At 36.8% G+C, this 26,807-nt stretch overlaps 2 protein-coding genes across 2 annotated transcripts in view; one reads left to right on the forward strand and one right to left on the reverse strand.

The window, feature by feature from the left end:
• LOC113402896 (TATA-binding protein-associated factor 172) lies at positions 1-26,741 on the forward strand. Its single transcript, XM_026643249.2, has 33 exons — positions 1-167; positions 4,546-4,597; positions 5,898-6,075; positions 6,332-6,395; positions 12,318-12,458; positions 12,790-12,941; positions 13,091-13,316; positions 13,463-13,671; positions 13,757-13,852; positions 13,930-14,369; positions 14,529-14,904; positions 15,441-15,584; positions 15,889-16,060; positions 16,515-16,600; positions 16,691-16,807; positions 17,119-17,246; positions 17,527-17,623; positions 18,193-18,335; positions 18,479-18,697; positions 18,843-18,967; positions 19,099-19,277; positions 19,387-19,534; positions 19,758-19,993; positions 20,369-20,501; positions 20,741-20,976; positions 21,126-21,306; positions 21,595-21,890; positions 22,073-22,246; positions 22,435-22,614; positions 22,760-22,908; positions 23,173-23,431; positions 23,791-23,966; positions 24,121-26,741. The coding sequence occupies exons 2-33, from the start codon at positions 4,587-4,589 to the stop codon at positions 24,374-24,376; spliced, it is 5,727 nt and encodes a 1,908-aa protein (XP_026499034.2). The 5' UTR covers positions 1-167; positions 4,546-4,586; the 3' UTR covers positions 24,377-26,741.
• LOC113402901 (ER membrane protein complex subunit 3) overlaps positions 1-26,807 on the reverse strand; it is a 118,195-nt gene that overhangs the window by 6,133 nt on the left and 85,255 nt on the right. The window lies entirely within an intron of this gene.

The following is a 26,807-nucleotide window of genomic DNA, read 5'->3' on the forward strand; positions in this document are numbered from 1 at the left end:
CATGGCTGTCAGTATATATTTGAAGCTTGGACGATGCGTTTCCTCTCGACACGTTGTTTTTTTTTGTTTGTGCATTTTGACGAAAATGTTATCGTGTATGAATTTCAGTGGTTTAAAATATGGAAAGATTTCGGTACAGTGACGTGATATGTGCCTTATTACGCAAGGTAAGCGCTTATGAAAACTTTCAACCAAACGTAATTTTAAAAAGATGTTTATATACGAGACAATATCAAAAATATTATCATGGCAAAATTTAACACATTTCAATTCAAGTCTTTACTAAGTACATTTAGAATTATCACATTTAGAAGCAACTGAGTTGAAAGGTAATTATGAAAGAGTTAGTGGTAATACCGTTTTTCGAATCAATACTTTTATATAGTACAGCCATATGTTAACGTGTGTGTCTGTGTGAGGGCCTCACGTTATGTTATATATACCGTTATTAAACCATTTCATTCAACTGATCTATTCAATAATGTTCTGTTAGCTTCAATTTATTCACACTTGATATAACTCCGTGGGATACAAAAATATGTTATGACGTTATATTTTGTTTTTGCGGGTGAAAATTTTCACAAGTGACATATCGATTGACGATTTTAGACCACAGGCCGTTCTGCTTTTATGAAAAAAAAAAAACTAAAGACTTATATTTAGATGAACTGATTATGTAAATTTGATATTTGATACGAACATTGGTTTACTTTGAAGTCAATAAAATGTAACACAGGAAACAATTATATCATGAGCAACTGTGCATTTTCTTCAGTACGCGAGTTTTTTAGTTTAATTAAGTAGTATTTGTATGTTTTGATGTAAACTGTCGATTTACATGTTCTCATAACAGTTTTTATGTAGTACCAAGATTTTATATAACTATATTCCAATTTAGCATATTTTTAGGGCGAGTGGCAAAATATATTTTTATATTTTAACATATTTTCCGGATATATATATATAAAATAGTAACTTGATGTATATATAGATGTAGGTACATATCAGGTTAATATTTTTATCTAAATCAATAAAAATATAAATTTATGGAGGCCCCATTTGCAAATCTATCTTTTATTACTTGAATTTTTATATATATCATTAATTAAATAATATATGATCAAAAGAACAATTCGACACCTACAATTTATACTACACTAACTCGAATTTTAGTGAAAATAGTTTTTTTTGTGCCAAATTGCTTAAAATATGTTATTTTATATGTATTAATAAAATTGTAAACAAACATAGAAAATTAACGAAGTTACAAATTTATACAACACTAACTAAAGGCAATATTTTAAATCAATCGATTTATATTATGCTAACAATTATTAGCGGAGTGTGCACACACTCTCGAGTTAGCGTAGTATAAATTGTTGGTGTCGAATTAAGTGCTTACTCTATGTTCTAAGTACCAAAAATTATTGTAATAAATATCTTACCTCACTAACACAAACCTATGTTGATCTACTGTCTATCCTGAGGTCTTTGTCTCAGATCAGGGTCTAGACAATACATACCTATTGGATAGTTTTTTGAAAAGCACAGTAATAGCTAGAAATTTAGAATTTCCCAGTGTTTCCACTTAAATGCTTGAAAGAGTTTGTATAGCTGTTGGTTCTGCCCCTTAATTATCACCAGCCTTGTCAGATTTTTTTTTCAATGCTTATCATGCTGTAATATCAAGAGATGCCATTTGTGCATGATAATTTTTTTTTTAAATAATTTTTGATAAATATTTTAGTACATCAGTACTTATTATCAAGTGTGATTGATACATAAACATTCATTAAAAAATAAAATAAACATTAAACAAATCATTATTACTCAAATCAAATATTTCAGTTCTCCATCCTTCCTTTTACTAACTAGTTAATGGGTCGAATGAAAATGCCAATAAGAATATAGTTTTTAATTTGTGTGATTATATAGAATATTTTATTCTAGAAAAAGGCTTTGAAGTATGTATAAATACATATAAATTATGTTATATGAATGTAATTGTTCATTTTTAAATAAGATATTCGGCAATTAGAATTCTCCGATTTGTAAATTGGGATACCAAAAATTAAAATCCATTTGAATTACAATATCTTTAGCATATATTTTCACATTTACATTTTGAATTATTAAATTTCAGGTAAATATGATTAAACATAATATGCAGTCATTGTAGATTTCTATATCAATACTATGCCTACCTGATTCTATTGTTCCAATATGTTATACTAAGATATTCAAGTGACATTGTTATGTGTTATAATAAATAACTAGTAAAGTAAATTATATATAAAGTCTCTCAATTTAATTTCTTCAAAAATATTTAATAATATTTACTAATGAATGACATACTACATTATTGAAGTAGATTTGTTTTTTTGATTCCCGTGGAAAACAACAAATACTAACTTGTTATTCAATTACAAGCTTTTATAATGCAAAACTTTTAGAATAAAAACAAAAAGCAAAACTTTTTGTTTTTACAAACACTGTACCTACACACATAACATAATAAACATAAATAATCAGCCTGTACATTTCCCACTGCTGGGCTAAGGCCTCCTCTCCCGTTGAGGAGAAGGTATGGAGCATATTCCACCACGCTGCTCCAATGCGGGTTGGTGGAATACACATGTGGCAGAATTTCGTTGAAATTAGACACATGCAGGTTTCCTCACGATGTTTTCCTTCACCGCCGAGCACGAGATGAATTATAAACAAATTAAGCACATGTAAATTCAGTGGTGCCTGCCTGGGTTTGAACCCGAAATCATCGGTTAAGATGCACGCGTTCTAACCACTGGGCCATCTCGGCTCAACACAGTTTAATATATATTTTTTTTTTGTCTAATTTTCTATACAAACTGCTATTGAACAAATAAACCTTATATGGTTTTGTTGTATGTGTACAATGTTTTTGAGATGATGACGTTTCCATCTTTTTGAAGTTGATTGTACTTACGGCAGATAATTAATAAAAACAGCGGTATTATTGCTGAATTGAGGCTTTATATCAATAAATTCAAAGACAAAAGTGTGCCAATGGTGTTAGTGCTCGCGATAACACGTTTATTGACCTCAAAAACTGTTGACGTTTAAGAATAGGTTATCGGCGACATCTTGTAATCTATCAAGATAGAGGATTATAATGTTGTCAATCGAAATATAGACTTAAGCTTATTGTTAAATTACAATGTTAAATTTGAACAATGCCAACACGCCAATAGTTAACGAAATTAAAAATTGCAAGGGTCACGAAAGGTCAGATACTTTTTTGTAACTGTCACTTAGATGGCGCTGCATCAACTTCTAAACCGATCAACGGTTCGCAATGACGGTTGTTATGTATCTTAGATGTTATATTATGCAGGATAACCCTGCCAGCTGTTACTAGCGTAGTATAAGAATATTTTGTCGTAACATTTACCTGCAATGAAAACGGAAAAGCTAATTCTTGCAATAAAAGGCTGATACGAATTTTTTACCAATACCTTTCAAGGTCATCCTTGAAAATTAAAACAAAGAATCGTTCCGTTACATATATACGAGGAAGCTCTTTTTGTTCTTTTTTTATATTTTACAAGTTGACACTGGACGGATGAAGATAATGATGCAATTATATGTAACTCTGTTGCGCAACTTGTACACAACCTCTGAATTCCGGAATACCTATAATCTCTTTTACGTGTTTGGAATATTAGATTTGCTAATCACCTAGATATTCAGTGTATACTCAATACTAGCCAGTTATTCTACCGTCAAAAAATAACTTTGTATTGCTATTTTGCGGTTTGAATGCTGAGTGAGCCAGTGTAATAACAGAAATAGGTGACGAAATATTTTAGAAACACTTGTTAGCGACGCCTTACTCATATGCTGGCCTATCTTCCAAAAATAATTGGTTATCTTACACAACAGAATCGAATTTTCTAATCAAAGAGGAACAATGATTTACAAACCTTTAAAATACATATTTCATGTTAATAACTCTCTTATATCATGCACTACAAACAGTTTTTGATTAATATATCTTTATTTATTATACGACTCTATTCCACTTAAATCAACTTTAGTCTTAATTTCAAAACTCCGACGTTGACATCGACATTAAAACCGCCAGTTTTTGAGAATCCATAACGAATACCATAAATTATACAAGATATCGACCAATATCGCGTCAATTCAATGTCAAAATTATTTATTTGTCTTTACTTTACTTTGTGGTTGGATGAGGTTTTACCTCATGTCCAAGGCCTATTCATAAAAAGTAGTATTATATGCATCAAATCTGTCATGACCGAGGAACGATCGTTTTGCCTAAAGATCAATAACAAAATACAAAAAATATTTGAATAAATCATAATGTTATAATAAATCTGTATAATTATAAGGTCTTTCTGCTTTGACAAGTCCTAGTTTACGATAAACATATAAAACAATTGTTTTTTTTTTATGTATATGGTATATTTATTAGAGCCAGTCATATGTATTGATAAACTAAATTATATTTTTAATCTATATTATATTATTTTTTTGTTCTAGGTGGAAATATAGACAGTCTGCTATTATTTTGATTCAACAATATGACGTCACGGTAAGTTGCCTGATATGTTCAATAAGCTTTAATAATTAAAAAGATAATTAATGTTCTTCTGATTGTAAAGGATTTTTTAATTTTTTTATGGGAGATAATTGTAATGAAATGTTACGAAGTAATTTCATATTGTGAATTAAAACATCATCCGGTTTGGAATAGAATTATAAATCTAAGTATATGTATACTCGTATGTTACTTTAGAAGTCAAATGATGATTTAAACAATAATTTACAGCACGGTACATTTCTTAGTCCAGGACCGTATATAAATGATGTATGTTTAGTTTTAAATTGCAAAAATAGCTGAATTGTTGGAGACATTTCGAACTCGCACTGTTTGTTACAATTAGTGCTAATCAATTAAATTAACAGAGTTTTAATTAATAGAGTTGACCTACGTTGAGATCGGTATTTTCAATGAAGCTTATCTATTGATAGGTACTATCGAATACATCCACATCAATTAAATTAACATAGCTGAGTAAAAACAAATGAAAATAATGAGTGCACTTGAATATAAAATGATATTATTCAAGCCTTTCTTACATTACTATGAATCAGAGTATATATATATTAATCTATGAACATCGAAAATTGTCGCAATAATCTTATTTATCAGGGTACCATATCGTCGTTGAGGCACAAATTGAGGTCAAGTCCTGTCCAATGCTACTAATTTTGACAAAAAGAAAACATTTTATTAATAATACGCTGTGACAATATTTTCCTTAATTTTTTAATCATATAATTTCAAAACTCCGAGTTTCCGATTTATTCCTCATTGGCTGAGGCATGAGTCGTCCGATAAAATAATTAGGCATAAGCTTTTTTAAAGTTAAATATTAAATTTCAAACGCTATCTAATCTAAGTTCAGTAGGTTCGAAGGTATTTTGTGACATCGTAGTTATCATGAAAACGCGTCTAATTTTTCGTCTTGTTTTATTTCTTAAAAGCTACGAAATATATCTAGATAAGTATATCTAGTATAAATAGTATATTTTGTTATGTCAAGTAAAGAGTTTATTAAACGATCGTTAACGTGTAAGTCAAAAAAAGGAAACAAATTAATACGATTACGGAGGATTTTTATATATTTAGCTGAGAACATTAAAAACACGGTACAATGTCGTCGCAATATATATACATTCCATACAGGAGGAAGTCTTTTTTGACATCTGTCATGAACCTTATATGTTTGTGTGTATGTATGTACATATGAATCAACATAAATATTGAAATACAGCACATCAAAGGCTAATATTTAAATTTTTAATTGCTATAAAAATTGATCTACCAGGCTAGATCGGTTGTTCGTGTTGCTGGAGGCGGGCGCCGGAGCCGCCACACGGCGGGCCGCGGCCCGTCAGCTCGGCGAGGTGCAGAAAGCCCGCCCAGAGGAGCTGCACCGTCTGCTCGCTCGTCTTATGAAGCACCTGCGCTCGCCCGCCTGGGAGACGAGGATTGCGGCCACACAGGTTGGTTACGTAACATTTTTGGATCAATATTTTATATGAGCCCTATTTATCGCTTTCTTAAAATCTCAACCTATATTGTATTCTATAGCGAGTACCTAATTAATTATGAAAAAAAAAGAAGAAATGCTTCTAAAGTATAGACATGCATATTATATTTAAAAAAAATCTTAGTATGCATTTGTATCTTTGGTATTGAGTGATCTTCTCCGTTACCTTATTTAATTTGTATAAAATACTTTAAATACGTTTTTCGCAGGCTGTTGGGGCGATATTGTCAAATGTTCCAGAATGGCATCCACCCCTCGTGACCGTTGTCAAAGGTAAACGAACTATAAAATAAAGTGTTTTTTTTTTTTTAATTTATTATAGCAGTCAATTTTAATTTTTTTTTCCTTTATATTAATAATGAAAGCAAATAATTAAATATTTTTAACGACGATGTAATTTAAAAAACAGGAATTAATAGTTATAGTATTAGTATTGTTTATTTGCCGTTCTAGCGAATAATATAATCAAAATCTATATAATAACGTAAACTTTCAAAGAATTCAAAAATTTTGAGCTTAACTCGTATAATAAATATATTTTGAATAAATAGGAAAACTATACGTCCTGTTTCAATGTTATAGCAGAGAGTAGTGTACTACTAGAATTGATAGACATGAGATATCTAATTTTAGCCCACGACTTCGGTCCTTTCTGAAGAGGAGAGCAAGGTCACTGTTAGTCTGTAGGATATTTCCAGACTGTTTATTCGGTCCTTTGGAATATTCGCGGATAAAAGTAATCTAATATCACACTGTTAGGTGTCAATTGTTGGTTGAAATGTAAAACAGAAACAGAGGTACCGTATGTAGCGTAGTGATATCGTATACGTAGAGTTAATATTTTTATTAGCGGATGTGTCGTAACAGCATTATAGTGAAACGACGCCGATAAGCTAAGCAAATGGGTTTTTCGAATTTTATCAATTTTTAAATAATAAATAAAATTATGGGTTTTTAATGATCACGAATCTGAGTTTTATGAGAATTTGACTCATTAATTCTTGGTAATAATTGCTCGTATCCAAACTTTTTTAAATTTAAATAGCACTCAAGCGAGACGATTTTTAGCTGTGCAATGTATCATAAGTTAATTAGTCATTAGCCTTGTATTAAATATATACAAAAGTATGTAACCTATTGTAAAAAATTTACAGAGTAGGTATTATATTTGACCAATATTATTTAGTTGTAAAAAAATTAAGATAAAATTTGAAAATCTAGTGTTATTCGTCAATTATATTAAGTAAAAGGATAAGTATAAAATTGTGTGCATTAATCTTGATAGAAAGTTATACTGGAAAAAGGAAATTAATGAAAAATTAGGCGTCATCATTGAATGCGAAACATATCTTCGATACTCTTCCACGTCCATGAATTTAATTCTTTTTGTCGGTGCTATCATCTGGTGCAATACCTGTATCGAGAAATATGTCTTCTTAAAGCAATTCTCGATTTATTGGAGTTTCATATTGGGCTATTTACGTACTTGTAAATTACTATAGTCCACTCAACCGCACTATGACAAAAGGCAGATAAACAATATTTGACATTGGATAGACGTTATATCATTTTGTCGAGAGCTTCACTAATCTACGATGTTTATTTTGGATTGTCGACAAAACGTCGTTATGGAAGTCGATGAAGTTGATATAAGTATAGTCGTTAAGTGGAACAATGTTGAATATTATAAAAAAATACATTGATCAAGAACTGTCAGCAGTGCACAATATAGCCGAGCTATTAGCAAATCGCATGAAATAAGTTAATCTTATTTATATATTTTTTATATATCTAATTTTTTGACGACCTCCGTGGTCGAGTAGTGTGTACACCGGTTTTCATGGGTACGCCACTCCGAGGTCTCGGGTTCGATTCCCGGCCGAGTCGATGTAGAAAAAGTCTTGGGTCTGGGTGTTTGTGGTACCGTCGTTACTTCTGATTTTCCATAACACAAGTGCTTTAACTACTTACATTGGGGTCAGAGTAATGTATGTGATGTTGTCCAATATTTATATAAAGTTAATCTAAGGTTTGTTCATCTTTTTTCCTTCTACCGTTGGAAGACTGTGTATCGTGTCTTATTGATTTTCAATTAGATTATGAGACCTGAAGATGGACGATAACTATTATCAGAATGTATCCTCAACAATAACATGACATTAACCCACCTATATCTTACCGACAATCATTGTGACAACAAACATTCTGTACTCGTCTAAAAATGGATATGTTACTGTGTTAAAGGAATTTTCCCATTACTAAAATAACTTTTAACATAATTTATTTGCCCTTCAAATCTTTGTTCATCCATTACAATCCATGTTAGCTGACGTGGCGTGACATCGGTGGATTAAGGAACGTTTCCTTGTTTCCTGACCAGTCGACGCGTGAATTTGAAATCTTAAATTAAAAACCCTTCACAGTTGACGTAAACGTAACGTGTTCGGCAAATATATTTCCACTGGCACTAACAATCTTGTTTAACTGGAGACTATTGTAGGTCCATATTGTATTGATATACTGTATTAACGGTTGGTGTTTGCTGAAGCGTTATTAGACCACACAGATATTTTGATTATTTGTGTATGTTATTTAAAATTATATGTCAGTCGTGTCTTCAATAAATACGAGCTATAATCCCATCCAAGGATCTCACATACATTAAATAAATTGAAAAAACAAATGTTGGTACACAGATGACGTCCAAGGGTAACTATTTTTTTTACCGTGTCATTGTGTTTTGTGCAAGTTGACCTAGTTTAAAGTCTATTCGACTCGATCTTGGTTGACGTTTGCTACAATAGGCTAATAGACGGAGCTTTAAATTTAGACTCGGACCTAGGGTTGTTGGCTTTATTAAATAAATGTCTATTGTGTAAGTCGGTCACACTGATCCTTACGTAACTAAAGACGTGTAATCTTCTTAAAGACACTTATTTCGTTCACGTGACGGAAACAGTATACGTTCAATATTTGTTTGAAGTTTTTTATTTTTGTACGGTGAAGGTTAATCTAAAATAATATTATAAATGCGAAAGTAACTCTGTCAGTCTGTTGCTCTTTCACGACCAATCCATTACCGAGAATTTAATGAAATTTGGTGCGAAGCAAACTTGAACTAAGAAAGGACATAGAAATACACACTTAAAACGCGAGCGAAGCCGCGGTCGACACCTAGAATGATAATAATTGTATCAATCTGTAAATACTTCTCTTGGCAAGTTGGTTTGGAAATTATTCCATAATGCTGTTCCAATGCAGGATACTTACGCTCTATAGAATAAAATAAAAATAATAGAAGTAATAGTGGACGTGTTGAAGGTCTCGACGACACGCCAAACTCCGTCCAAACGTAGGACAAAATAATAAAAAATCGTTGTTAAAACCCGAATATAATATATCAATTTCTTGCAGTTCTAAGACAAATTTCCATCAGTTGGCCTTTTTTTCTCCTTTCCTATATTGAATACCTATATCCAAGATTTCGCATTCGTATTATTAAAATCTCTGAAAATTAATTTATAATTACAAAGTTTTTGTTTTATTTATTGAAAGCTTGAGACAGAAATGTCTTCGAGAAATATTTTCTAATGAACAAGGCGCGATAACAATTTAACAGGTATATTTGTAACTACCGGTTCTTACGTAAATCGATTGTCGTATGACCTCATCAAGTCAAGGGCGAGCCAATAGCAACTCAGGGTTTGGTGATCTAGTTTATTTTAATTCGGAGACAGGACAATAAAGCAACCTACATTTCAAAAGCTGTTATTTTCTGACTACTGGGCAAAGCCCTACATTCTTGAACAGAAGGTTTGGAGATTATTCTCCTATATAACTTCTGTTCCTGCTGCTGTTGGTGGATACATGCGTATCAGAATTTCATCTGAAAAATGCAGATTTATTTGCGTTTTATTTTCTTGCGCAGGATATATAATAAGTGTACATTATTGCCTTATTCTCAATACATATCATCAACGGGACATACAATCTGACGCGATCGGAACAAGTTCAGATGCAGGACTTAAATTTGTACCTATAAACATTATTTAGCTATTGATTACCTAAACAATGTCTCCTTTTTAACGTGAAATCAATAATGACGGAATGAAAGAAATGAGTAATTAACGAAATCTCGCCTAACAAATATTTTAAGTTAGGCCGTCATCTTCCGCCGAGCAAAAATATCTTCCACTAAAATCTTCTCAATTCTAAAAACTATTTATAAACGGATTTAAATCTCATTTTTGAGAATTACTTATTAAATTACAATAACAATGTTCTAATAGCGGTCATTTATGTATTCTTGGAAGCGCGCCCAACACGAAACGTTTATTAAAATCATAGTAATCATAAAAAAAAAAACGTGTAAATGTTTCGGTAAATCTTAAGTGAGACTAAGCAATTGCGCGGGATCTCTCGATATATCTGCTTCTGGGTATATTTTGAAATAAATCCCCAATAACTTGTCGACCCGATCCGGTATTTGAATCCTCAGAATTTATGGCCATATAAATATAAAATAGCTATTACTAGAACAGCTATTCTCAAACATCAACTTGCGTTTTGCTAAGCTTTTGGGAGTGTACCAGATTGTAAAGTGACAACAATTTTAAATTTCCCGCTGATCTAGAGAAGGCGTGGACGCGCTGTGTCAAATTTCAGGATAAGATTCACTTTTAATATTTTCAATTATGACAAATAAAATGTTAGCTTATCTAGCCAGTCCGATTAATTAAGAACACTGCAAATAAAACCGTTAAATATAAATTACGATTTTTTTATAAATTTCATTGTGAACTTTAAAAAAAGTTCGTACCTTCGATGCAATTGTTTGCGTAATCATTTCCCCCCCTTTTGTGTATAATATATACATTATAATGATACATTATTATATATATTAATACATAATACATGATAAAAAAATATATAAACTGTTCATATTATAAAAGTGTATGATAAGCTTGTTCATTTCCGCGCAGGAAATCGTCATGCCGGAGAATCGATTGTTGCTTGCCCTTCATTCTGTATTCCCCAGAAGCGGTTCTCTTTTTAAATACGTTCAGTTACGTCTGTTGGGAGTTATGAAACGTGTACGGTTTTTATATTAAGATCCAATTTATCTATACTTATGAATTCGTCTGTCCTGATCAACTATCCACGCACAGCCAAACAAGCTGCTGTCAAGAAAAACAAAATTAAGATTTTTTTTTTATAACATAAACAGATGAAATGTCAATTTTAAGGGGAGAGGATAACGGTTGGCTAAACTTTGCATAAAGTTAGTTATACTACATAATATAGAAGGAACGCCATTTATCTCGAAACCAAAGGGTCTTCTTATAAGTTCGCAAAACAATTCAACAATTCAATAAACAAAATATCTTACATTTGAGTAGGCGGCTTTTATCAGGCACTACAAATTTTGAGAGCTCAACCAACGCAGATGCTTCAATGACTCCTCAAATATATTTTGTATCGTTATCTCTGGACATTCAAAAGTTCGGGCCCGTATTGAGATCTTTCGGAAGAAAAATACAGCAACTTTTTGTTGGCCTGACTTGGGTTTTAACATAATATATATATATATATATATATGGTATTCACTAGACCAAGGAGGCAGTTAATATATGTATGTACATCTTTCGAACACGCCAAAACATGAAAAGTTTATTGTTTTTCCAAAGATCTTGATAACATTTATCGATTTCACCTTCCCTTAATGAAAATTAACTCAATAATCGACTGCTCGTGCCTCACATATAGTATCGTATACACATTTGACCTTTTGTGATATCGCTACCAATAGTCACCTCAGTACTCTTATTATTATTATATTTACGATAGGATTGTCAGAATTCGAGATTAAATATTTGGGCGTGATCACTGTTCGAAACGAAAAAGAAAGTGTTTTTTTTATTATCTATTTTTATTATCTGTACTATCTATACTAATATTTCTTAATTTATTCATACTTTAGCTTCATCTTAACCTTCTTGAATCCCATCCAAGGGTTAACATACATGAATTTCTTAAAATTTGTTCTTCAAAATTGAAAATGAGCATATGGGTATGTAGGCCCTTCTCAAACGCGGGCGATGTCGTTATTAATATCTGATGTTGTGACGTTTAACACATACATAAATTTCATTCCTTAGTGATTTTTTTGGAAATAAGTCTCATTATTTGTTGTAGAAGAGGAATCGGAACCAGATGACAACGGACGACTGCGTTGTGAAACATTTGACATAGAACGTGTCCTCGAACATGGCGCTCACCTCATGGGTTCCGAAGGACACGAATATGATATGGACGAAGAATCGCTGTCAGCTTCAGGTTGAGATAAAATACTTGATATAAATATTGTAATTATATACAAACTCTTTACATGAATCGTGAATATAAATTTCGACTCAAAGTACTTATAGCCTTATTTATTAAAGGCTTAAGATTGATAGTTATTTCTTATGTTTGCCCACAATAAAGGCGCTCCAAGAAATTTAAGTCATATCGTGTCTCATTTAAAAAAGCATACGTTCAGTTACTTTTGCCGATTCTAATCAGCTCTCAATCATTTATTTCGAACCGTCGGTTGATTGTTGATCAATAAGCAAGTGTAACGTTTCTATATAATCTTAATTAAATATCAATTTCATATTGAAATTAGACCTGAAGGAGAGTTTAGCGAAGCAAAGGCAGCAACTCAACGCACGGTTGGGGTTAGACGTTGCGTGTTCATTGGGAGTGGATTTGAGTGGGATGTACACCAACGAAGACCTTTGTCCTGTGAAGACACCCCCGAAGGTTGAGATGACAAGGGTAAGTCTTATTTTAAATATACAAATACACCTTTGATTCAAATAATCAAGATCAATTGTTTTGAATTTTACATATGAAGGCCAATTGGAAATAACTGATTCCAAAATTAGCACTTTTAAATATTAAGAAATGGACTTGTAACGTTCTAGCGTCCGGTACAAGAGCTGGTCGCCTGCAAGGGTCTAAGTTCGCGCGAAATGAACCTCGCCAAGCGTCGCGCGCGCGCCGCCTTCAGTAAGCAAAAGTCACGCGACTGCGACGACGGAGCATCGGCCGCCCCCCTCACTCCCGTCACCCCCACGGGCCCCGCGCCGCCCTCCCCGCTCGAACCAGAGCGAAAGAAGATGAAGACCGAGTCCGTCGATGAATCACTGGGTGAGTTGATTGATCTCTGTGTGAAATGAGTTGATCAGTAATCTACAATTCAGTGAATCCTATAATTCGTGATCCGGGATCACACTAGACGGACTGCTCGGTTTTGGGTCACATTTTTTAAATGAATACAATTACGTACAATTAAGGCGAGGTCGCATATGCGGTCCCACGTCGCGACGGTTCGTGGGGCGAAGGCGCGCGCTACCCCCTGGAGGCGTGGTGCAGCGCACTGCAGGCGCAGCTGTTCAGCGCCGCCTGGGAGGCCAGGCACGGGGCGGCCGGCGCGCTGCGCGAGCTGCTGCGAGCCAGGATAGCGGCCTCCGCGGGGCAGCGCGCCGGCATGACCGTGCAGCAGGTGAGGACCACCCTCGACCACTCCACACTCGCCTAGTCGCAGGAGACGTAATCGAGGGCACTAATTCTAACCCTCATTCATTCAGATGGAAGATGCTCATCAGGAGTGGTTGGAGGATATGTCGCTGCGGTTGCTCTGCGTGCTCGCGCTGGATAGATTCGGCGACTTCGTATCGGATCAGGTATAGTCGTAAATCGAACGCCTTCGGGAAGGAGCTCCGGTCTGACGCGATCTCACCATACCCCTCGCGGCCGCCAGGTGGTGGCGCCGGTGCGCGAGACGTGCGCGCAGACGCTGGGCGTGGCGCTGGCGCAGCTGCGGGCGGCGCGCGTGCGCCTCGTGGCGGAGCGCGCGGCGGCGCTGGCGCGGCAGCCGCAGTGGGAGGCGCGTCACGGCGCGCTGCTGGCCTTCAAGTACCTGCTGGCCGCCCGGCAGCAGCTGGCCATAGAGTGCGGCGCGCTGGAGCTGCTGACGGCGGGGCTGGAGGACGGCGCCGAGGACGTGTCGGGCGCGGCGGCGGGCGCGCTGGCGCCGGCGGCCACGGCGCTGGCGGCGGCGCGGCCCGAGCGCCTGGCGCGCCTCGCGGGCCGCCTGTGGCGCCTGCTGCGCGACCAGGACGACCTGGCGGCGCCCGCGCACGCCTACATGGCGCTGCTGGCCGAGCTCATGGCGCTACCCGCCGCCGCCTCCGAGCTGCAGTCAGTATTTCTTGTTTTGTGTAAACAGTTACAGAAAACTGTAACTTCCACTTTATCACAGCCCTACATTAATGTTTTGTTTTTTTAGAAGATTTTGTCATGAGAAACGTCGTTTGAAACTACGTATTTTATTATTTAAAAATCTGTTTATTTTTGCAGTCCCATCGATCTGACGGACGTTCTGCCGAGGCTTTGGCCGTACCTCGATCACTCGACCAGCTCCGTGCGAAAAGCGACGCTGCAAACTTTGCGCACTCTCACGCGACCTCTCGTTACAGCTGGCACTAATGGTCAGGCCAACGGCAACACAGAATGTAGTGAAACCAAGTGCGACACGAATAACACAAAATGTGAAAATGCAGGTGACGGTACAAACGACAAAAGTGAAGTGAAAAATTGTGAGGTGAAGTGTGATAATGGTGAAAACGGTCAGTACCTGAATTGGACGCCAGAGTTGTTGCAAGAGGCTATGAGACACATATATCAGAGGGTACTCTTCGAGCATGTACATGAGATACAAGAGATCGCTGTGCAGGTGAATATACAAGATGGATAATTTGTATAACATATGTAATAAATAGATTGATAAATTATTTGAAAATCAAAACTAATAATTAAATTGATTCACGTAGATTATGTTATAATGCATGTAATTTATTTGTTATAGTATACATTTTAGCAAGACTGTATTCAAATTAAATTTCGAAGTTCTGAGGTTCGGTTAGGTTTTTTATTTGAAATTTAATTTACCTTACCGCTAGTAATATTGAATATGCTAACATTTGTTAATTTTCATAGTGGCTACCGTTGTTAGGACTCTGTAGAGATCTTGGTAGGTACTTACACCAGTTTTTCTAACATCGAAAGCAATTTGAACGGTTTTGTTTAGGGTGCAGTGTTGGTATACTTTTGTTTATATAACTTAAACTCTCATTATCATCGAGCACTGGCGTCTTCCAATGTGGCGGTTCATATGTTTGTTTTCTTTTGACAAATAAAATAATATATAGGTAAAACAGTATAATACCCATATGGTATACCACTAAAAGGTAATGTGTTGGTGTGATCCAGGTGTGGGAGAACATCCTGCGGCACGCGGCGCTGGGCACGGTGCTGGTGGCCACGTGTCCGCTGCTGGCTCTGTGGCTGTGCCTCGCCATGCAGCCCGCCCGCCTGCCGCTGGAGCCCGCGCTGCTGCTGCACCCGCCGCCCAAGGTACATCGACTTTATCACAAACGGGGACATATTCAGTAACAATAATCTTACCCACTGATAATGAAATTCCGGGTGTATTATCAATGTATATTTGAAGTGCAGGTTAGTTTACCTCAGCATATAGATTAAATTATAAGCTTACAACATAAGATCAAATCAAAATCAAATATATTTATAAAAAAAAAATTCAAGCCGACTCATAAAAGTACTCAAAGTAAATTGTCACGTTACAGCGTTGAATTACATCTAAAGCTGCCACCACCGCCATAATGTGAGCTGTAATTATATTAAAATCATCCCTCAGGAGCGGCGAGCGCGCGCCACGAGCGGCAGCGGCGAGGCGCTGGCGGGCGAGGCGGGGGAGGGCGAGCTGCGCGCCGGCCAGAAGTGGTACCTCGGCGGGGGGGAGAGCCAGCCCGCCGCGCTGCGGGACGCCAACGTCACGCGCGCGCGCTGCCTCGCCGCCGACATGCTGGGTGAGGGCGTCTAATCTCTGTATGAAAGCGAAGTACCACTCGCTGATTAATCACCAAATCTGAGAAACTGTAACACCTACGATTTTGAAATTTGGCAGGACATCCGCTGAGAATTAATTTTACGAAACTCCACCCCTAGGGAGGGTAAAACGGGAGTTGGGAGTTTGTTTTAAAATTTCACGCGGGCATAGACGCACGTCAGCTAGTATATAATATGATCAATATTTCTTTTTTTCTCATACTTTACGACCCTTGTGGAGTAACGTGTAAGCTTTTACAACAGGATCCTAGAAAATGTTTACAATTTTTCAACTTATAAGCTTAAAAAAACCGTCAATAAACGTTTCTGTGCTAAAAGTAATTATAACATTACCAACTTCATAGATGAAACGCCTACTTAAAAATATTTAAAAAAATAAAAAGCTTATAATAATATATTTTATTGAAATTTCAGGTTACCTATCCTGCTATCTCGTCCAGCCGGCGCCCGGCATCGAATACAAGGCAGAGGACGAGAGTCCGATTGTTTGCTACGTGAAGGTATATATAAATGTATAGCTCGTATGAGATCATCGATGACACTATTTTAAACACGCGTGTATTAATGACTGCCACTGTGCAAACCTCCAGGTGATGGTGGTGTACCTGCGCTCGGGCAGCGCGCTGCAGCGGCTGGTGGCCGGGCTCGTGGTGTCGGCCTGGGCGCGCCGCAGCCGCGCGCACGACCGCTTCCCGACCGACACGCAGGTGCGGGTCCTAATCCGTAGCTTACTCGCTGTTGATAGCGTGTATTGTGTAAAATAAACTGTCTCCGTCATGTTTGATGATTTATTATCATAGTACGCTCGAATCGTACCGATGCAATTATGCAAATGATATGTGATAGAGGATATAATGATGTTATGTAATTAAATAATTTAGTACATAAAGTAAATAAAGCACGCACGACAAATGTGTAATCTAGTCATTAATAATTAAAATAAAACATTACACACAGATAAAAAGTGCCAGTCGACATTTAAAAACGATATTTTAAACTGATTTATTTTCGTTAACAGGATGAGAACGATTTGAATGAAAAACAAAACGGTATGTCGAAGCTGGCGTCACCTCTCCTAGTCACGACTCTCCACACCGCTTTAAATCAAAACCTGTATTATGATGAAGTCGCCTTGAACTGTAATCGGTAAGACTGTTTAAAATTTTTCTTATCACATATCATAATATTTTTCCATCTATAACTTGGGTTGGTTTATATTCGATTGAGAAAAATATATTTATATTGTTACATATATTTTATAGAATCGTGAAAAAATAGCACACAGTAAAAAATTCTACCGAACTTTGTCTCTTTTTCGCTGTTTCGAAGTTTTTTTTACATTCAAGCAACGATTAATAATACATGATAGGTTTTACTTCATATTAAAATGAATGTTACAATACTACAAAGACTTTAAATATTTCAGGATATTGCAAGAAGCACGTGATTTATTGGCTATGATGAAGCATTACAAGCTGCCAGTGGATAATGAAGAATTCAACAATATCATGAGACTTGAACAGGTATTGGTTTTTTTTTGATGTATAGGTAGACGGACGGACAATGGGCGATCTGATGGTAAGTGGCTACCATCGCCCATAGACATTGGCGCTGTAATATTAAACAATCTTCACATCGCCAATGCGCCACCAACCTTGGAAGCTAATATTTTATGTATCTTGGGCCTGTAGTTACACTGACACACTCATCCTTCAAACCGGAACACAACAATACAAAGTATTTCTCTTTGACGAACGAATATCAGATGGGAGTGTGCTGAATACCTAGACGGGCCTACACAAAACCCGACCGCCAAATAAAATGATTATATAAATTACATAAATATAAATTATTATTATTTTGCTAAAATAACAATTACTCGGCGATAGGTTGAAGATTACTATTTACTTTATTGACCGCTATTGTAAAAGCAAGTTATTCAAAGAGATGTTGATAATCGTCCATAGCTATGGAATAATTGTGTTGCATCAACTTCTTACCGTACGGAGCCGTAAAATGGGTACACGAACTCATGACGAGAATTCGTATCTCATGAAAATGTGTCAGTATCCAACCAGCGTAATCGGCGCAGGTGTCGGCGATGACGACGACGACGCAGCCGCTGGTGGCGGCGCTGAAGACGAAGCGCGTGGCCAGCTCGCTGGAGGAGCGGCGCGCCGCGCTGGCCGCCGCCGTGGCCGCGTGCGCGCGCGAGCAGGCCGCGCTCAACGTGGCGTGAGTGTCACGTGCCCACCCGGAACCTTTCTTAATCTTGTTCATTTCGGTTACGACCAAATAAATATTTTTCCACCTGAGCTGAGGGGTATACCGTATGACCCGAGCTTGTGAATGTAAACATGGATCGTTTTCGATTTCAGCGTGCAGGCGGCGCTGAGCGGCGCGGTGGCGCACATGGGCGCGCTGCCCGAGCGCCTCAACCCCGTGGTGCGGCCGCTCATGGACAGCGTGAAGCGCGAGTGGTCCGAGGAGTTGCAGCGGAGCTCGGCGCGCACGCTGGCGGCGCTGCTGGCGCAACTCGTGCTCCGGGATCCCTGCCCCAACAACAAGGTGCTCGTCAACCTGAAGGCTTTCCTCAGGTATGCACTGCCGCCTCATTGAAGGACTAATTCGATTCATTTTACAGAGTAGGATTTATCTGAATAAATTATTAATTTTGTCTGATCAGTTTAAGTATAGAAATGATTAAATGTGATTCGATTCACATGCTATACACCTTTACAGATGTGATCCTGAGTTTACACCTCGTATATCACTCGAGAACTCGGAAGATGCAAACGGTGATTCGGGCAGTGGGGATAGCGGCGCTGAATGCAAGACCGACGTGCATTCTAGTCATGGACCTGCTTGTGAGGACAAATCTCGATTATTAATCTGGAATAAGATATTTTTCTGGATTTAACTTCTTGAGTGTACATGTATTATAATTAAATAATTGAAGTATTGAAGTATTCTTATAAAAATCGCATATTCTTTTTAGTGGATAAGTATAACGGTATCCTCACACTACGAGAGCAACATCGCAGCGCAGAGCGGGTAGTGCCGCGCCGCGGACGGCCGCCCGCCGCGCACAACGTGCACAACACGCACAACGCACACAATGCGCACAACACGCACAGCGAACTGGGACTCGAACAGCTACTGCCGCACGAAGATGAGGTATGTTTTGACAATCACTGTAAAATAGTACTTCGTACTACTTTCACGTCGATATTAGTAGATTAGTACGAATAAAACTTTTTATTTTCAATCGTCAAATGCGTTACAGGCACGCAAGTTACTCAGAATACAGAGACGGGGCGCCACAATGGCTCTTATTAGTCTAACTGAATATTTCGGTGAAGAACTTCCAGAGAAATTGCCTAAGCTATGGGAATTCATCACGCAACCATTCGAGAAAGTGATGACCGATAATGGTAAGTATTTTTTGTTAGTTTAATGTATATAATAATGTTACTAAATAAAAACACTAAATACTAAAAACATCATTGTGTAACAGATAAATTGGAAATGGAAACAGCTGGTCAAAATCAAGGAAGGGCTTTTTGATTACCGCAAAATATTTGTCCTTTAGAATGATTCTATAAAGTCGCTCTATCACGCTACTGATGTAACACTTCGTGTAACGTTTTTTTATAGAATTGGAAAATTTAGAAGAGGAAGCCGGCGAGGAGTTGGTCTCTCGCCTGCAGGTGGTGGAGGCGGTGAGCGGGCACGTGTGCGGCGCGCTGTGGGCGCGCGTGGCGGGCGGCGCGCGCGCGTGCGTGGCGCTCACCCGCGCGCGCCACACGGCGCTGCGGCACATGGCGGCGCGCGCCCTGGCCGCGCTCGCCGCGCGCGACCCGCACGCCGTCATGCAGACCGTCGTCACCGAGGTCAGCCGCGGCCTCAGTACACTGCCCCTCTAGTGATACTGTTATATGTATAAATAGTAGCTTCTGCAGTTGTCGCACTATAAGAATTACCATTCAATGCAATGAAGATATGCACTTCAAGACTGCTTATTTACAGAAGCAGTAAACATAATAACCTAGAGTATATTTATAGCGGTGAAGCTATGGAACTAAAGAATGCCTATAACACCTTGCAATAATTCGCAGAGACATAGGCATTTATAATTATATACAAAGAAGTATCAGCCTCGATTTTCGTAAATGTCGCTTAAGTAGATGATAGCAAATGTCGCTTAAGTAGATGATAGCAAATGTCGCTTAAGTAGATGATAGCAAATGTCGCTTGTCCGCCGGCAGGTGATCGAGGCGCTGTCGGACGTGCGCAGCGAGCGCGTGCGGTGCGGCGCGGCGGAGGCGCTGGCGCGCGCGGTGGACGCGCTGCAGCTGCAGCTCGTGCCCTACATTGCGCTGCTCGTTGTGCCGTTGCTAGGTACTACTGCCACACTGATTCTATGACCCAGATTATATCGATTTCGTTTGCATTTTATTATAGGTTTCTTATACACATTTTTAATAATTTTTAATCTTATATGGATACAATTTTCTCTAATTCATTTTACATTATATGAATATAGAGCCCTATTACACAAATATTGTTATCCTAGTCGGTGACTCGTATATAATAAATATCGATCTAACTGACCCATTTGCTATTTCGTTATGTTACAGGACGTATGAGCGACCACAACGAGGCGGTCCGCATGATGTCGACTCGTTGCTTTGCTACATTAATTCAGCTCATGCCGCTCGACGGCGCCATTCCGGAGCCCGCGGGACTCTCGCAGGAGCTTCGGGAAAGACGACAGCGAGATAAACATTTTCTGGAACAGCTTTTCAACCCCAAGTTTATCAAGGATTATAAAATACCTGTTCCTGTCTCCGCTGAACTAAGAAGCTATCAACAGGTGATTGTTGATTATTCCTAATTTGAATCGAACAAGTAAAGTAAGCTAGATCAAGTTATGTATTCCATTAATAATTCAAATTGTCTCAAAGTTCTGAACATATTATGGCACGTTTATTAAAATTATAAATTATATGATATAATAAACAGGCCGGTGTGAACTGGTTGCGGTTCCTGAACGAGTACAAGCTGCACGGCGTGCTGTGCGACGACATGGGGCTAGGCAAGACGCTTCAATCCATCGTGGTGGTGGCGGGCTCGCATCACGAGCGTGACGCGCGTGCGTTGCCCGCCCTGCCCTCGCTCGTCGTGTGCCCGCCCACTCTCACCGGTTACTATCAGCTGCTCATTCGCACGTCCCATGTACTCTCGTTCAAGAGTGTGTTAATGATATGGATAGATTTGCCAACACGCCTCGGACTTGCGTTTTGCTGTTGTATAGGCGTTAGGATAATGGATGCGCTTAAAAATAATTATTTAGTCTGCTTTTACGACACACAACCCACGGGTCGTGATTTTATTAAGCTATTTTTCCAAACTTTAATATGCTAAAATCTATAATACTCTACTACACTATTGTTCTTCAAACCTCAATGTAAAATAACAATTTATTTTACAGGTCATTGGGTATTTGAAGTGAACAAATTTATACCATCAAAATTTTTGAAACCTCTTCAATACGTTGGACCGCCTGTGGAGCGTGAACGATTACGGACCCACGTACAATTTTACAACCTCATCGTGGCCTCATACGACATAGTGCGGAAGGATATTGAATTCTTCAGCAGTATTAAATGGAATTACTGTATATTGGACGAGGGTCATGTAATCAAAAACGGAAAAACGAAAGCGTTCAAGGCGATAAAGCAGATTGTAGCAAACCATCGGTTGATCCTATCAGGAACACCTATTCAGGTATTGTTAAAGACAAGTAATATGTTAAGGTAATGCAGGCAATCGATCTGTGTTAAAGTATTTTGCCATCGATATCCCTAAATCAATATACTCGAGATTAGTATTGTAAGAAATTTAAAACCTGTTTATCTACAATTGTTTTATTTATGATATGTTATGAATATAATACTTTTCGATTATAGAACAACGTGCTGGAGCTATGGTCGCTGTTCGACTTCCTGATGCCCGGCCTGCTGGGCACGGAGCGACAGTTCACGGCGCGCTACTCGCGCCCCATCCTCGCCGCCCGCGACCCGCGCGCCTCCCCGCACCACCTGCAGGCCGGCGCGCTCGCCTGCGAGGCTCTGCACCGACAGGTACCGTCGAATGGTCATCCCAGCGATGCACACAGACACTATTGATAATAAAATAGATCTTTAAGCTTTTAAAATAAATTGATTGCTTTTTTTTTAAACAACGATTTATTTATTACGAGACATAAAAGTTAGTTTATTTTGTACAAAATAAAATCGATCATTATAATTGTAACTAAATTCAATTGCAGGTACTGCCGTTCCTACTACGACGTGTGAAGGAAGACGTGCTACGGGAGCTTCCACCGAAGATCACTCAAGACTACTACTGCGACCTGAGCCCGCTGCAGCGCCGACTCTATGAGCACTTCTCGCGCGAGCACATGCCGCAAGACATCTCAAACACCTCCGCGCACACTCACGTCTTCCAGGTCAATATATGATTTTTTTTTTTGTGTATAATATGATTTCCGCCTTTTTTTTCAATAAACGCAATAATGTTCTCACAATTTATAGTATACTGATGATAGTTGCTATGTTATGCAATGTTAACAAAATGTACAATATTTCGTATAGGCGCTGCACTACCTGCAGAACGTGTGCAACCATCCAAAACTAGTGCTGATGGCGGAGCATCCGGAGGCGACGCGCGTGGCGCGACAGCTCGCCGCGCAGGGCTCCTCGCTCGACGACATCGAACACGGGGCCAAGCTACCTGCACTGAAGTCAGTTCGAAATAATTTGTATTGCTTATTTACGCTAACTATTTTATATTTAAAAGTATCAATTCCGTTTCTAATTACGAAATTTATCGAGAAGTGCTTGAAACGCTTCGGAAGGACTACGATAAGCACGACTACATTGCAGGCGTAATTTCAACGCATCCTGAACCGTTTACAGAATAACGCCTCGACCCTAAAACCGTTCGACTAAGTTGATAACTAAAAATATATCTATTGTCATATTAAGTGTGTATTCTTGTATTACAGACAACTTCTGCTTGATTGCGGAATTGGAACATCAGCAACTGTCGGCGAGTCCGGCGCAGTCGTGTCACAGCACCGTGCGCTGATCTTCTGCCAGCTAAAGAAGATGCTGAATATAGTGGAGCGTGACTTACTGCAGAAGCACCTGCCGTCCGTCACGTATTTGCGGCTGGACGGCAGCGTGCCGCCGCACCAACGACACGCTATCGTTACGCGTTTCAATACAGATGTGTCTATTGACGTGCTACTGTTGACTACTGCTGTTAGTATTACTTATTACTATTAATTATACATTTATTGATATTTTAATAAAACATTATTACAAAAAAATAATGTGACCTAAAAACGTCAAATCTACTTTTCTGAGTCAATGAATATAGCAGTTACTGCTTAAACATTTTGTTTGAATATTAGTATTTCTGAAATATTTTTTACTAATAATTGATTGATTGATGTTTTTGACTATGATAGTCTATTTGGAAAATGAATTAGTATGGTAGAAATATATAATATATAAAAAATTTATGAACAATTACATAGAAATGTTTGAGTATTCATTTTTTAAGTATTTTATCAACTACTGTAACTGGAACAATCACTAATGTAATTAATTTTGTTTAGGTGGGAGGTCTCGGTTTGAACCTCACCGGTGCGGATACGGTTATTTTCGTGGAGCACGACTGGAATCCCATGAAGGATCTTCAGGCCATGGACCGCGCTCACCGAATAGGGCAGAAACGGGTCGTCAACGTGTATCGACTCATCACTAGGGACACACTCGAGGAGAAGATCATGGGGTTCGTTATTTTTGTGTTATTAAAAATCCTATTTTGTTATATTAAGTTTTCGTTTTGGCTGATATCGTTCGATACGAAAATAATAAATGTTTTCTTTGTTATTATTATATTTTAATATGGTTAAATATGTATATAAAATGCTTTTTTATTTCAGCTTACAAAAATTCAAACTAATGACTGCAAACACGGTGATAAGTAGTGAAAATGCAGCAATGGAGACAATGGGAACGGACCAGCTGCTTGATCTTTTCCAACTGTCCAGTGGCCCCGCGCCTTCCACCTCACAGGCCTCCACGACAGGTGCCAAGTCCCTCATAGAAACCCTTCCTGACCTTTGGGACGATAAACAGTATGAAGAAGAGTATGATATGACGAATTTCGTCAAGAATCTGAAAAAAATGAAAACATAAATTTACGTAAATTGAGCAAATAAATTATTTAATTTAATTGTATGATGTGAGGCCAGTGAGGTACAGAAACGAATAGATTTATAATATGAATAATTTATTTTGATAGCTTCCCATTTTGTATGTTTGTATAAAAACTATTTATTTTTAATTAAATTTAACATTTTAAAATGAGATTGGTAAACGAAATAAAGGCTTTTCGTTGCCTTAAAAAGGTTATCGTAATTGGTTAATAAGAGATTTGCATAAGAGAATATACATTTAAAATTAAAGCTTTCTTTTGTATATTACATGCTTTAATACATACAAATATGCTATATTTATTCCAATAGTAAAAGAAGGAAATGTAAAATACACTTATACAATTATTCTAGCTTAATTTGTAACAAAATAAAATAAATGTTTCGATAACAATTTCATTCATTTAATTAGTCATTACATATATCTAAAGAATATATAATATCATCATGACAAAGGTGTTCGTGAAATAAGTGATTAATGAAAGTACTTTAATGATTTAAATATAGTTTTGTGATAATTAAATTTTGGACACAATCTCTGGCCTTATTTAATTAGATTTAGAGAATATTTTGCAAAAAGTTTTTCAATATAACATGTGATATTTTTTGAATGAAAAAATAAGTCTCTTCTTGTTAATTAATGTAATTCTTAAGCAACTTATTCGGTACTTTCTCCACTATTTGAAACTTAAATGTCATATCAGTGCAAAAAAAAATTAAATTAATTTACTTATTTCTCTATCGGATTTGCTACAAGCTTAATTATATTCATTTTGTATTTGATTAAAAATAATATATTTTTAGAAATAATATCGTATGCGATATTATAAAATGAAAGAAATTGTCTCATAACAAATTATTTTATACCCTTTATTGTATTAGTAACTATGCTTTAGTTTTACAAGTAAATAAACTTATACTATTGTAGAGGCTGATACTGTGATGAGAGCAATAAACAGTCTAAATGTTACATAATTTTTAATGTATTATATTGCTTCATGTAAATTTTGTATATTTTTTATAAATCGTCACATGATTATAATCAATGATACTATTATTAAAGGATTATGCGAAATTAAATCGAGAATTAAAAAAAAACATTGATTTCGAAAAATTTTCGTTGCTTGAAAAATTAGAAAACATAAGTACTGCATATCAGTACATAATATTATTTTAAATTTGCCTAAAATAACAAGTTTTTATTTTTATTTCGTCACGGCTTGTATAGTAAGAAGTTAATTACATTTTAAATATGTAATATTATAAATTATCATGTTAAAAAAATAGTTAAGACTTCTTTAAAGATATATGTTTACAGAGTTAAGATTGATTGATGAAGTGCAGCATATAAGGTTTTTACTGACAGTCTTAAATTAAGAAGTTTTATATACTAAAAAAAAATTAACTATTGGACCTCGTGTCAAAGCGGGCAGAGGGGGTATAAGTAATGAGTTCGAATTCCATGCACACTGTCGATGAATTGCGAATTTTTATGAAGCATCTGAGTGCGGAATTGAGGATGCTTGTCCATCCGCGCATTGCAGATGTGCGCGGACCCTTAGTATCCTTAAAATAAAATATAATTGCTCTATCATTTTTAATTGTCTATGCTCACAAAATATTCCCAGTGTACATTTTTGTAATCAAATTATAAATATGTCTATACTATTAACTGTACTAAGTTCTAAAACTTTCGATTATAAGTTAGTAGTAACGAAACCAAAATAAAATCTGTTAGATATAATCATTATTAAAGTAGTCTTATAATGCCTCACTGACCTATTTTGTATATCTAAAAAAACTACATATTCAATATTGCTTGTGAATACATTTAATATATATTTTTATATAAGTTCCTTTATAAGATATACCTCAATATTTCATTCTCTAACAGAAATGTTTTTATTTATTATAATATTTTAGTTAAGTGTTAAGATAAAGTCACATCGCTTAGTCATTTTCGTAGTTCTAGATAGGACCTGGAACGGATTTGTGATTTAAAAAATATATTATTTCATTATTTTGCTATTTAGTACCTGCTCAACAATACGACGAAATCTGTACTATTTTCCTATCAATTAAGAAGCACTGACAATTTATTTCACAGTTGCCAATCGAATTGTAATAGGATAACATGTAATAACTGCCGTGTAACGTATGATAAGACGTGTTTCGCGTAATTTATGCAATGTGTAGAAGAATAATGTTTTCTTTTTGTATTCAAAGTTCAACGGTTTTTGTTACAAAATATCAAAAAGTTTTCTTGATTTGTTTATGTTTTTTTTTCTTTAACTTAGTTTGAAGTTTTTTATTGTAACCGTATTTCTTTAATAAATTTGATGATGTCATTTGTGTTTTATTCAAAATAACTTAATTAAATCTATAAAGTTAATAACAAAAATATCCGTCTCATA

Source organism: Vanessa tameamea, chromosome 9 (assembly GCF_037043105.1).
Source record: "Vanessa tameamea isolate UH-Manoa-2023 chromosome 9, ilVanTame1 primary haplotype, whole genome shotgun sequence".
NCBI classification, from domain to species: domain Eukaryota; kingdom Metazoa; phylum Arthropoda; class Insecta; order Lepidoptera; family Nymphalidae; genus Vanessa; species Vanessa tameamea.